Raw genomic sequence first — 14,220 nt, 5'->3', positions numbered from 1 at the left:
GCGGTCCCACATGTTAGTCCGCAATCTGCCAAATGCAAAATATAAACATATAAATATCACTGAACAACCATTAGCAGATCAAATGAAACTCATTAACAGGGATGCAGACCTGGAAGAGATTCAGAAAAATTGTGAAAATGGAATATCCCAAAACAATAGTAGAATAGTAGAAACTTAGATAATAACAATTACAAATATACAGGTAAAGCTGATATGAACTATAGAAATGAGAAGAAATGATAACAGAGCCAGTATAGACCACCACTGAAACAACCTATTAACTAACCTCTTGAAAAAGAAGAATTAAGAGAAAATAATGGCTTATGCCGAATTACCAATAGAAAGATCAGAACCGTTAGCACTGAAAATAGTGTCCAAGAAGGTCTTGGCACCTATAATGAAGGCGGTAAATAAGGTGTTTACAAGGATTAAAATAACTTCAAACAGACCAATCAACTTGCTTATAGTACAGCAAGTACTGCATCAAAATTAGAAAAGCAAAAGCAAAATTACAGTCAGTGTTAAAGTGGAATATTGGTTTGGAGGTCAAGATAAAGAAATAAAGATCAGATGCAAATAATATAATCAACATTGTTTTTTTTATTTAGAAAATTTATATAGCTGCCCATCTCAAAAAATTGACTTTGGGTAGTACACAGAGGATAAGAAAACAATAGAATACAATGGAAATTTTAAACCAACATCATCTTCATGCATAATATGTGTTCAGACCTTTACAAAATCTAATATTAATATTAATCTAATATTAATTGGTGCAGACCAAACCACAAATCCACCAAGAGGGCTGGTTTAATCTTCCAACCACCGTGCCGGTGGAATCATTCAGATCTTTAATGCTTTATTAAAGGCCATAATGTTTGTGGCCAAACTCATATAAGGGGAGGGCCTGCTCCTCCATAGAGTAGGCACTAGGAGAAGGCACTACTCCTAGGTTCCAGAAGATAACAGTTCTAAGACAGACAACCCAGAAGATGCCAACTGGAGCAGTTCTAGTGATGTGATCAGAAATGATCATAGATAAGTGGTCCCACAACTATCCCAACCCATGGAGTATAAGACTTTATAAATAACAACTGACATCTTGAATTGCAAGTTTAGGGGGTATCAATGCAGCTCATGATGCAGAGGTATCACATGGGTATATTGTGTAGGGCCTGAAACTGAACCAATTGTAGCTTCCAAATATTTTTTAAAAGAAGTCTGTTTAGAGAGCATTACGGTAATCCAGCCAGGAGATCAATAAGCCTCAAGTTGCCGTGAGTAGGACCTTCATGGATACAGCTGGTACCCAAGAACATATTTATTTATATGGTTGCCCATCTCGTATACATGACTCTGGGCAGCTAACAGTTAAAACAGAACACAAATATAGGAAAAACCATGAACATTAATAGTGAAAGAACACCAAAGAACAACTGAGAACAAACAGTGCTTTTCAACCAGTGGTACTTGTATCACTGGTGGTACATTGGCACCTGGCAGGTGGTACGCGACCATACCCAGCCTAACCAAGTGTAGCCGGGGAGGGAACGAGCCAAAGCGGCGCAGTGCAGAATTTGCCGTGATGGAGTCCTCAGGAGCTGCAGGGTTGCTGGGGCAAGACAAAAGTCCCAGGATCAGCACTTCCAGCTCACCAGGAAGAGAAAAGGAGGAGGGGGAGCAGAGACAGGAAAAGATATAAAAGGAGGCAGTTTTGGTGGGAAAGGGAGAGGAAAAAAAAGACTCCAGAGAAAAAGTCAAAAGAGAAAGGGCTCTTGCCCCCTCCTCCTGGCCTATCCTGGGGGTCTCCCATCCTATTACGAAGGATGCTTTGGTTACAAAGCCGGGTCTCCTCAAATGGAAAGACAGTAGGCTTCCCTCTGACCCACGCACTTTGCCTTCCTGCACCCACCATGAGCAACCTGGCCAAGGAGAGTGAGCACACCAGCAGCAGCAGCAGCTTCGAGGAGGAGGTAAGCACAGCCGGGCACCCCCTCATGGAAGTGGGGCTGGACTGGGTTGAGGTGCAGGGTCCTGGCGCCTCGAGCTGGGCACTTGCCCTCCGTTACCCAGGGCTCTGGGCAGCCCGCACCACCATCGGGGAGTTCCCCCCCATGGCCCAAGAGGGACGGTGAGGTTCCTCCGGTGGACCATGCCCTGGCACCCACCCCAGTCCCACCCCCCTCCACCAGAGACCTCCAAATCCCCTGCAGAGGCACCCCTGACCTGAGCGATGTTGAGCTGGCCACCCCACCTCCGACAGTAACCACAATGAAATCAAGTTTGACACCCATGATATAAAAGGAGGAGGGGAGAGAGGAGAGGATATAAAGGATGAGGGGGGAGAGGAGAGGGTATAAAAGGAGAAGGGTTGAGAAATTTGTTAAATGAGTTTTTGCCCCATTTTACAACTTTTCTTGCCACATTTGTTAAGTGAATCACTGCAGTTGTTAAATTAGTAACATGGTTGTTAAGTGAATCTGGTTTCCCCATTGACTTTGCTTGTCAGAAGGTTGCAAAAGGGGATCAGATGACCCTGGGACACTATGACCATCATAAATATGAATCAGTTGCCAAGCATCCAAATGTAAATCACATGACCCTGGGGATGCTGCAACGGTCATGTGTGAAAAATTATCACAAGTCACTTTTTCCAGTGCCATTGTAACTTCGAACAGTCACTAAGTGAACTGTTGTAAGTCGAGGACTATCTGTACTTTATCACTTTTTCCCTTTTTTTTAATCATCAAGTTTTTGACACCTTGCTAGGCGACTGGTGGTACTTGAATATTGCCATATCCTAAAAGTGGTACAATCGGTGAAAAGGTTGAAAAGCCCTGACTTAGAATATTCATTTAACACAATCACAACTAAGAAATGGACTTACCCATACTATCAGGACCCTAGGCCTGATGTCAAAACTAGGTTTTCAATGCTTTGTGACAGGCTAGAGCAGTGGTTCTCAACCTTTCTAATGCCACGACCCCATAATACAGTTCCCCATGTTGTGGTGACCCTCAACCACTTATACATCACTGGGTGCCAGGGGCGTGGCCAAAGAAAAGGGGAAAAAATGGCGGACAGCCTTGTTTGGCGACCCCCATGAAATGGTCGTTCGACCCCAAATGGGGTCCCGACCCACAGGTTGAGAACCACTGGGCTAGAGGAATCAGGGCAAATCTAATCTCTGGGGGAATGATAATACAAAGGGCAGGTGCCACGACAGAAAAGGCTCTCCTCCTGTGCCCTGCCAGATGGAGCTTTTTCACAGACCGGACCTGGAACAGGGCTCTTCTCCTGGATCGAACAGAATTGGTAGACAACAATGCAGGGAGGTAGTCTGAGCCCACAAAGGACTATTAATTGTATCTGGAAGTATACCAGTGGTCAATGCAACTTGCAGAACAGAAGTGTCACATGTGCCAAATAACTGGACAGCCATTTGTCTGAAATGGTATAGGGTTGGACTAGATGACCTCTAAGGCCCCTTCCAACTTTATTATATTATTGTTGTTGTTGTTGCTATTGTTGTTGTTATATCATATTATTATTGTTTTTTGTTGTTATTATTATATTATCTCCCATAAGCACCCATGCCATGAATAAGAAGCCAGCTTCCCCCCCAGGCATTGGGATAGGTGAGGCTGGAGCCCCAATGATTGTTTTTTTAAAAAATATATTGGGGAGTGTCAGTTTAGGGTACTGGGAGTTGGAGTGTGTGTCCGATGTTGGCTTTTATTGTTGTTGTTGTTGTTTTTAAAAATGTTATCTCTGTTGCTGTGAGCCACCCAGTTATGGCTGATAAAGTGGGTGGCTATAAAATAATTAATTAGATGCTGGTTGTAAGCATTCAAAGCTACAAAACTGCTGCACATTTATTTGTTGTGAGCCCTGTCACCTTTACCACAGCCTGTTTTGATAGTCCACCCGAAGGAGGGTTTTCCAAGAACAGGCTCCAGGATGTATGAAAAGCCGGCTCTGAAACCTGGGCAAATAAAGGTAGATACATTTGCTTTTTTTTCTTTTTTGGTACTCCACTGTGCGAAAAATGTCTTTTAGAAAATGGTCTTGGCTGCAGCAAAAGAAAATAAAATAGGGGCGAACATCATAATCCTTCGCAGGAGAGCACTTCTGCTTTCTTACAGGAGATTGTTCCGTGGTTTTCACTTGGTCACTTGGAACCAGGTGTGATGCGCACCTTTCAACGGAGCCTCGTTTTAAGCTTCCTGAAGGCCGCGGGCCCTTTAAATGTTCGCGCCCGGGCCGTGCTGCCTTTGGCTGGGAGACCCCGTACATCCAGTGAGAGGTGAAACCAAGATGGCGGCCGCATAGTCACTGAGGCTGAGAGAGAAGGACACAGACGGCCACCGCTTCAGCCATCCTCCCCGAATCCGCGGAGGGGATTCGCTTCTTTGCCGGGTGCACGGAAGGACCCGGGCCGCGTGAAAGGGACGAGGGAGGTTGGTGGGAGTGCCAGCAGCATCCGGAAGAGCGGGCGCAGGAAGAACATGGCGGCGGCGGCGGTGGCGGCGGCATCGCGTTGAGAGTGCAGTCATCGCTGCTCGTGAGGGGAGATCCTGACAGAGACGGGCACCCACACCGCGTGCCATTCCGCCTTTTCCCGCTTCCAACCCAGCAAGCCCGGCGTCCTCCGCCGCCCGTTTAGGTCGTGGCCTTTCCTGGGAAGAAGGGGCGGTTCCGTCTCGGTCCTTTAGCCTGGCTAACGGAGCGCGAGGAAAGGGGCTTCGGGCCTAGCAGCGCCTTGCACAATAGGCCTGGCCGAGGGGGAATTGACCCTCTTTCCCCGTGCTTCCCCCTTCTCCTCCGCTGCCCTCTTCACCCCTTCTGCTAATGATGCCCCAGCAGAATCCTCGGATTTTCCTCCCCGTGCCCCTGGCGTTTTTACCTCTCCTCTCGAGGGCTTTTTGCATGGGCAGCTAAACCTTCCCGCTTTTCCTGTCACTAGTCTGTTTTCCACTTGCTGCTTTTCGGTTCACCTCATCTGCCCCCTGACTGCACTGGTGAATTCTTTTATTTGTTTTTGCTTTGAATCACCTATGTATGTAACGTTAGAGTTCTCTTTTAACTGTTTACATTTTCATCGTCGTCTTTTTAGTTTCTCCTGGTGTTTTTCTGTTTCTTCCCTTGAAATCTTTTGAGTTTTTATTTCCTGTTTTCTCCTGTTCTACAAAGCTACCATTTTACAGAAAAAGTTCTGTGCTCCCCGTGGTAGTGTTGCCTTCTCACCTTTTGGGGTGATGAGGCAGTTATTTTAACAGTACCAGTAAAAACATCTGTTTGGGGTATTGTGTGGGACTCTTGCTCCCTTTTCTGCTCCCCTTCATTGAGGGGGGCAAAGCCCCCCCTCACAGCTTTTGTTGATAGACTTATCATAGACCCTTGTGGTTTGGAAAAGGCAGAATGACCGATACTCGGAGGAGAGTGAAGGTTTATACACTAAATGAAGACAGACAATGGGATGATCGGGGCACTGGACATGTGTCCTCTGGCTATGTGGAAAGGCTGAAGGGCATGTCCCTGCTTGTCAGGGCAGAAAGTGATGGTAAGTATAGCTGAACAAGTATACATCAAATATATTAATCCTTCTGTTAATGAACTGTGACATATGCTAATAATTAGATGTGGGGCAGTGAATTTCTGTGCTGCATAAGTTCAGAGAGTGAGAATCAGGTAAAGATTACTTTCTATAGTAGCTTTCACAAAAGACAATTTCCATCTGTGTTTATGTAAGTTGCCTACTTGTCATCAAAGTATGTGGCTTTAAATTTTTCAAGATGGCAGACTATGGATAGTGTTAATTATTTAAAGTATTAATTAAACTTTATCCTAGACATTGAGGACTTTTCCTATTATATTTAAATAACCTAATAGCTTAAGCTTATAGTATTCTTGTTTAACTCATGTGTAGACCATTAAAATACTATATGGCCAAATATTTAACAAGATGTCCAACTCTTTATATTACCTTAGAAACTTTGTAGACTATCTAAAATACTTTATCATGTCTTCCATTTTCTGTAGCAAAATTAAATTTGCTTTTTAATTAAAACAAACCCTATCCTTTATCATCCCTTCTTAGAATAAGTGGTATCTATAATTAAAGCATGTTAATTGATTGTTAAACACAGTTTCCAAAGTTGCCAGTTTTGAAGCATGTCTCTATTCTCATATAAAATCTTTTTGTGAAGCAGAAGTGAAATTGGTGACTTGTTTTAATTATACCAATGAAATTTCAAATCCCATCTTGTCTCAATGTATTAGTATTCCTAGCCATTTGGCCATGTTATTCTTCTGTTTTTAATCATATAGGTGAAACAGCTGTTTCACATAACAAGTTTGAAGGTTTTTATTCTGAAAGCAAGCATGAATGGAAGCTAATAGAGGAAAAATAAAACTGGAATCAATTTGCCACCAGTTTCAGTATGTCATTACTTCAAAGAAAGTTGTATTCACTTCAGTGAAACTTGTTTTTAATATGTGCATAAAAATATTCCAATCTGATCCCAATTAAGAAATGTATTTGCTTTAAGTTAGAACACAGTGATGTCATAATTTTAACCAAATATTCACATGGACTTAGAATATAAAATAATTTTAGAAGGTTGCAACAGATTATTAGAAATGTGTGACTTATGTTTGTTATATTAAAAATGTGAAATCCCTTATTTGAGTGTATTAATATAATAATGTATTTCTGTGACATTTCTGACATTGCCCACCAAACAGAATATAGACTATCTGACATCTTGGATGGCAAGATGCATTTGATCTTCCCCTAACCAACCCTCAGTTATATAGTCCCATCCATCATAACAAGATTATTAGGAAATCTATTATACTTTGAATAGTATACGTCCTTGGGAGATGGGTTTGGTCATTGAGGAACAAATTGAACTGTAGACATTACAGTTTTAAGACAGGCCTATGGCAAATTTACGTGGATTAAATAAAGAAAGCTTTACTTAAGCTTTCTTCTCTGGCAGGAAGTTGGACTAGAAGACTCCAAGATCCTTATGATTCTATGATAGTCTTCTTTTTATTATGAATATTTGCACACATTTTCATGATTTCTATGGGCATTCATACATTGACTTTAGGCAGTCATTCTAATCATTAGTATTGAGGAGCATACTTTATTGTTATTGTAAAACTCTGTGTGTGTGTGTGTGTGTGTGTGTGTGTGTGTGTACACGGGCACCACTGTTGTCATTCCTTATTACTGAGCAATGTTTCCAGTACAAAGGAACCATGTGGATAGAAAACCTGTGTCCTCTTTACCTAATTAGCATCTTTGTGGCAAGTCACAAAGACCTACTCAAATAGCCTCACTCATATGGTTAAATAAGTCCAGCATGTTTCAGTGAGATAAAATTTAGCAACATCAGATATAGTGCTGATATAATGATAAAATAAAATAATGAGGTATGGGGGTCTCTAAGGTTGGTTGTTTTCTTGCAGACATTTCATTACTTAACTAGGTAATGTGCTAGAATGGAGTGGTTGCTCTTTTTTTAAATTCTAGTGGCTTGCCCTGCCAATGTTGGTGGGAGTGTTCTTGGTGGTTCCTTGATTAAGCTGTTGTTTACTGTTAGGTTGTTTGTCTGAGTTGCTAATTTCTTGATTGGAGTATTGTTTGTTTCTTAATTGTTGGTCTAAAGTTAATCTTGGTGTCACCTCTACTCATCTGGGTGTTGATTTGCTGGTGAGACAATGTTTTTGGCTTTTGTTTCCTTTTTGCCTTTTTGATTGTCTTTTTTGAATGGTATGTAGATGTTGTTTATCTACATGCCATTCAAAATAATTTGTGATACTTTACCTATTGTTAATTGTTTATCACGCAAACCAGTGCAGTGCAAAATGACATTATTAAAGCAGAGGCTTGTTGTCAAAGTGCATTTTCTTATAGCTCACCTGTTCTTCCTGGTGACAAGTTGTAAAACATTAAAACCAATATAGCACTTTAACCCATCATAATAAGAACTTTCACTCTAGTTTTATTCCGGGCTTATTTGGAGCAGATTTTTTAAGGGATGTATACTTTTCTAATTTTGAAATACTTTTGAAATATATAGTGTAAATGTTTTTAGTATTTTATGAAAATGTTTTATTTCCCACGTTAGTTTCAGTGAACTTTTATCTTTGTGCCCTAAGGTAACCATTATAAATAAACACACCATCATTAGTGAGGGTGTTAATAATTTAACCATGAACTTTATGACATTTTAGCAATACAAAATTTCCTTCTAGCTGAGCTTTGAGGAAATAACTTTAAAAGCAACTTTATTCTGTGATTGAAGTCAGTGATGTTTCTATTTTTTAAAGAATGTTCAGTTATTTTCAAAATGCTTCATAGAATTGTATTATAAAAAAGATACTAACATAGTCCTGACAGTGTCATTTACACTGGGAATCAGTTTCAGGAACAAGATTGTTGTTTCTGTTTGACATGAATACCTTTTCACTTTGCCACCATCCTAATTTTTCAACTGTTATTCAGCCTTACCAATATGATTTAACTGTTTTTTATATATTTTTCAGATTTTGTAGACCACCCAGAGTCCATTAAAATCTGGCAGTTTATAAATTAAAGCAAATATAACCTGGTGCTTGGAGATGTTGTAAATTACAGTTCCCAGATTTCATGATTGTACATCCAGCATATCTGGGTGATACTAGATTGGGAAAAAAACTTTTGATCCACTGATTTGATAAATTATAAAACTATTGCTAATGGTAGGAGAAAATATTCTATATTGCATACAGAATGTTGCTTCTTTCTGACAGACAGTGAGTTCAAATCAGTAGTTTCACTGGTCTGGGAAACAATCTTTAGGAATTATTTTCAAACCAGGAAAGTTCATATTGCCACCTAATATTTTTAAATAGTGTAACTGGGCTAGTAAAAGTGGCTAAAAAAGCACAATTTTATATATGCGGCTGTTTTTAGGAAATTTGTACTTGTTTTTCTTAGCTTATCTTCATATCGTTGATTGCCTATATTTCGGATTCTACAGAATAATGACACTTTCTGTTTATCCTTCCAAAAGCTTAGAAAAGGTGTGATTTGCTGATTCTTCCATCTGGATTTTTTCACGTACAGTAGTTTTTATCAATTGAATATTTATTAGAGAGAAAACATGTCCAGAATGAACTTGAAAATGTCTACTTATCCAGTCTAACTCTTGCTTTAATTTTAAATATTGCACAATTTAATCATTGTTAGTTCCTAGAACTCTCTACAGGATAAATTACTCTTTAAATAGGCATGTGTTATGAGCTAATAAGATAAGGGGTTTTTTTTTGAGCATCCTTGTGGAATGGTATACACATTTAAAATATATGCTGCACAAACGGAGATGGAACCAATCAAGTGGTCGATTTGATTGTGTTGCTGCTGCCTTGGGGGTGGGATGAGGTTTTCATGAGTTTTTATGTGGTAGATTTTTAAATGTTCTAATCCTCCAAGAGTTTCCTATGTGCGAATTGGGCAGCAATATGAATGTTTAATAAATAATAAATTTGTTTTAATAAATATTACAATTTTTCCCTGCACTTTAGGCTCTCTACTTTTGGAGTCCAAAATCAACCCTAATACTGCATATCAGAAGCAACAGGTAATAGTTTAGTCAGTTTTATTTCCTTGTAATTAATTAAAAATTGAAGATATTTGTTATTGCTTCTTTAGGAACTGTAATGATAATAAAGATGGAGAATTTATATACTTCTTGATAAAACAAAATTACAACATTTTATTAAAGTTAAAATAGAATACCAAACAAAAGTCATTATGAAAATCCTAAAAATTAATTTCAAATTCATAGATTTCAAGTTGATTGACAAAAATGTTCTTATCTATGCTGTGAACTTCTAGCATGATATTGAAAATACATTTTCTTATGTTTGATTAGCAACAGTAAATTCAGTTGCTCGTTAATGGTTTGGTAATTGCAGAAACTTTTGTGCTATGAAAATGTTTAAAACTCTTCCCCCAGTCACTGGAATATAGGACTCTAAGATGCAGTGTGATTTGTTAGTGTTACCAGACACTTATAGAGAGAATTCAGTCAATTCCTCCCTCCCATTTCACATCAGAGGAATGTGAGGGTTATTATATTTAGTGATAATTCTCATTCTGTGCACCTCTCTTTGCGCCCTAAAAATCTACTTAATGAGGTATTATGATAAAAAGGCAGCAGTTCTGACTCCATGTATTTCCCTTCTGTTTCTCTTCTCTTTTTCATTCTGTGCAAGCAGACATAATTTATAATTTTCCATTGTAGTTTAAACAGACAGCAGTGCTTTTCTGCATCTAAGATTAATCTGATTGTAGCTTGATCAAAATATATTCTTGTATTGATATGTAAAAGTAGAGTGGCAGATGTGATTGAAAACATAAAACTTTCCTTGCACATGAAGAAGATACATCCCTATTACCTAAATTATGGTGTGCTCAATTTAGCCTTTATGATAACTTTGTCACTGAAATATATCTTTAAAAGGCTTTGGAGTAATGAAATTGTCTATGTAATTAAAAATGAGTGCAGGGAAATATGCCATTATATACCCAGTCTTTCTGTGAGACTAGCAGAGAAATGTTTAATCTACACTTAGGGATTTGGGAAGAAACTTGTAAATTTGTCATCCACGTTTCAGTAAAATTCAGGACAAAATGTATGCTACAGCTATGGTTTGAAATTAGTTTTTATCATCTTTAAAGTAGCTTGTTCGGTATTTTTATGAGTCTGAAATCTCATAAATTTTATTGAAACAGTTTTATATCACCTTAAATACCTACAGATTATATACCTTTTAATTAAATTCACCAAGTTTTTGGTGATTGTACTACATCAATCTGTTAAAATTATAATTGCATACCTAAATTAAAAAAGATGAATAAGCTTTATCAAAAATGTGTAACAAACGTTACAGTCATTTGATATTCTACTAAAAATAAAGAATCGGTCGAAATTGATAAATTGTGAATGAACAAAATGTAACAAAACTAAAAGTGAAAATATTTTTTACTATTCTGGCCATGTGAGTGACAAATTAATAAAATAGGAGGAATTACACTGCAATTTGAATGCAACATATATCCAAATCAAGGAATATAAAATAGTACAAAAATCAAAATAAATAAGGAATGTCTTGTTACATTAAGAATGGATAAATTAGGATGATGATATTTAAGAACATGTCCATAATATGAAAAAAAATACTATGCGGACATGGTCTTTGTTCAGAATGAATGCAGAGTCAGTTAAAGCATATTTTGATATAAAATTAATAAGCTGCCAACAAACAATATGATAGTGATATAAAATCAGTTTTAAATAAATGAGCCAAGCAATTGTATTTCACATGCTACAGGTGCATTTTATGAATATTGTCATTGTGCTACACACTGTTGTTAGGAAAGTAATTATTATAGTAACTCTTAGATAATCTTTTATGTCCTTAAACATATTTGAAGTGCAATCCTGATAAATACACACTGAGGTAAGAAGAGGCTTGTTCTGAATTTGCGTCTCTTCTGAAGCAGCTTGTTGACTTTCTTACTGAAATACATAAATTGGTTAGGGTTATCATGTGAGCCCAGAAAAAGACACCTTTTCTGCTTTGGACTAGAAATGACTACAGCTCTACTAAATACCTATATATGTACATATGTATGTACATATACATATAAATTTATTAATTTTGAAGGACACGCTGATTGTGTGGTCTGAAGCGGAGAACTATGACCTGGCTCTTAGCTTTCAAGAAAAGGCTGGTTGTGATGAAATATGGGAAAAAATATGTCAGGTAAGATGTGTACCTTGAATGTTTATCTGCCATATTTAATGCAATTAACAATACTAAATTATCTCCATTTCTCCCAGAAGTTTCACCTGTTGAAATTCATACACTGTGTTTTCAGAATTGTAATTGGAAATAATCTAAAGAAGCTGTAAGTAGACTAAAGTTGTCTACTGTAAGTAGATTAAATAATACAGCTGTGTAATGCTTTTGATTTGAATGCAGAAAGGTGCACCCTCTTCACCTTTTGTAGAACTCCAAGGCCTACTAGAGCACTGGAATTGATTGCTTATTTGCACGGCTGCATGGCGCGATTCTGGAAGTGGCCTGGCCAAAAAATGGCCGTGTTAGTGTTGCTGCCCTGTGGCCTGGGGACAAATTGCTTTGCTTTGCTGTTTTAACAAGGTTTGTATAGCACTGAAAAAGCTTTCTGCAGCATTCAGAAGCTTCCTCAGTGCTGGGCAGACCTTGTTAAAGCAGCAAAACAAAGCAGTTTGTCTGGTGGCTGCTTTCAAGTCACTGCTGTGTGGTCTTGGGACATGTGGCCTACATTCTTTCCCCAAAACGAGGTGCAGAGAGCTACAAAAAGTAAGTACAATGAATGATGGGCATCTCAGGAGTAGATCCAAGTGCTGTGGGGTCCTGGTGGGGTGGGATGGGGGTGAGAGAGGCAGGGAATGCCACAGCTTCCCTGGGGTCAGTCATAAAGGTAAATAATATTGGAGTGTCTGTCATAACTTTGAATATTCCTTACTCTGGGGTCCTCAACTCCCAAGCCACGGTCCACTAGTGGACTGCACCCTGTTGGGAACTGGGCCGTACAATTGAGGGGTGAACGCTCATGTGTATGCGCTCATGCACACAGCTTCATTTGCACGAATGGCAGGTATGCATGTTCACACGCAGCTCCATTTGTGCAAATGGCGAGTGGCTCACAGCTCTCAAGGGGCCATCCCCTCTCCCCCTGCCCTGCCAGGCCGCCAAGCCAAAAAGCTTGCTGACCACGACTTTAAGTGACCTTTCATATTTTGTGGACTACCTGTATAGATCAGAAAACTGAAAAACATCAATTTATAATATAAGGCTCTGTCAACATCTGGAAAACTAAATTATTGATATGCAGTCTTGATTTTGGATAAATTCAGAGCAATTTACAACAGTTAAAATGAATATGTTGAACTAGAAATATTGTAAGTTAAAATATAAAAGTACAAGCCTACATAATATTCTAATGCTGTTAAGAAAGGTTGTTGGTTTTACATATTATTAGTGGCTACATCAAAAAAGTTATTTTTAGCGTTTTGTTATCTTTAATTTTTAATGTATATAGTCATTGGAAATACTAGCTACAATAACATAGCCTTTTATGTAATTGAACTTCTTGATTCATGACTTTGTTCTATGCTGCTTGGTAGTGTATTTCATTTTTAATGTGCTTTATTTTGCACTTATTGATGCAGATGTATAATTACTATTAAAAATAACATTTTATAGTAATATATCTGTATATACTTGTAGAAATGTAGCAATTGAAATGGTACACTTTTTACTTTTCTTTAACTTTAACAGGTCCAGGGAAAAGACCCTTCAGTGGACATTACTCAGGATCTTGTGGATGAATCTGAAGAGGAACGTTTTGATGATATGTCATCTCCAGGTCTAGAGTTACCATCCTGTGAATTAAATCGATTAGAAGAGATTGCAGAACTTGTGGCATCTTCACTGCCTTCCCCATTGCGGCGTGAAAAACTTGCTTTAGCACTTGAAAATGAGGGCTACATAAAAAAACTCTTAGAAATTTTTCATGTGTGTGAGGACTTGGAAAATACTGAAGGACTACACCATTTGTATGAAATTATTAAGGGAATCTTCCTCTTAAATAGAACTGCACTTTTTGAAGTCATGTTTTCTGAAGAATGTATAATGGATGTAATTGGATGTCTAGAATATGATCCTTCTTTATCACAGTCACGGAAACACAGGGAATTTCTGACAAAAACTGCAAAATTTAAAGAAGTTATTCCAATATCTGACCCGGAGCTGAAACAAAAAATACATCAGACATACAGAGTACAGTATATTCAAGATATGGTTCTACCTACTCCTTCAGTATTTGAGGAAAACATGTTGTCTACTCTTCATTCATTCATATTTTTTAATAAAGTAGAAATAGTTGGTATGTTACAGGTAAGTTTGGATATTTTTTTAAATTGAGTTTTTTTTTCATTTATAAGTGGTCCTTGCACCAGCCTTACTGTTAAAAGTAATATTGCATTTAATGCTGACAACACATCCTTCACAACAAAGTACCATAAGTATTATGAATAAGGTGAAGGAAATAATTTTGAATTTGAACCATTTCTAAATATTTTGTTTTGAATGTGAATTCACTCTTTTAAC

The 14,220-nt window shown here is 38.2% G+C and overlaps 1 protein-coding gene across 1 annotated transcript in view; it reads left to right on the top strand.

Moving 5' to 3' along the window:
- Positions 1-4,287: 4,287 nt before the first annotated feature.
- Positions 4,288-14,220, top strand: part of PPP4R3A (protein phosphatase 4 regulatory subunit 3A) — a 31,278-nt gene continuing 21,345 nt past the window's right edge. The window contains exons 1-4 of the mRNA XM_039346953.1: positions 4,288-5,563; positions 9,580-9,635; positions 11,728-11,826; positions 13,390-14,007. Of these exons, the coding sequence (XP_039202887.1) occupies positions 5,422-5,563; positions 9,580-9,635; positions 11,728-11,826; positions 13,390-14,007 (915 nt within the window). The 5' untranslated portion in view covers positions 4,288-5,421. The remainder of the gene's footprint in view (positions 5,564-9,579; positions 9,636-11,727; positions 11,827-13,389; positions 14,008-14,220) is intronic.

This window comes from Crotalus tigris, unplaced genomic scaffold (assembly GCF_016545835.1).
Source record: "Crotalus tigris isolate CLP2741 ecotype Arizona unplaced genomic scaffold, ASM1654583v1 scf7180000018040.1558517, whole genome shotgun sequence".
NCBI lineage: Eukaryota > Metazoa > Chordata > Lepidosauria > Squamata > Viperidae > Crotalus > Crotalus tigris.
Note: the sequence above shows the minus strand (reverse complement) of the source record. Positions and strands in the feature narration are given on the sequence as shown.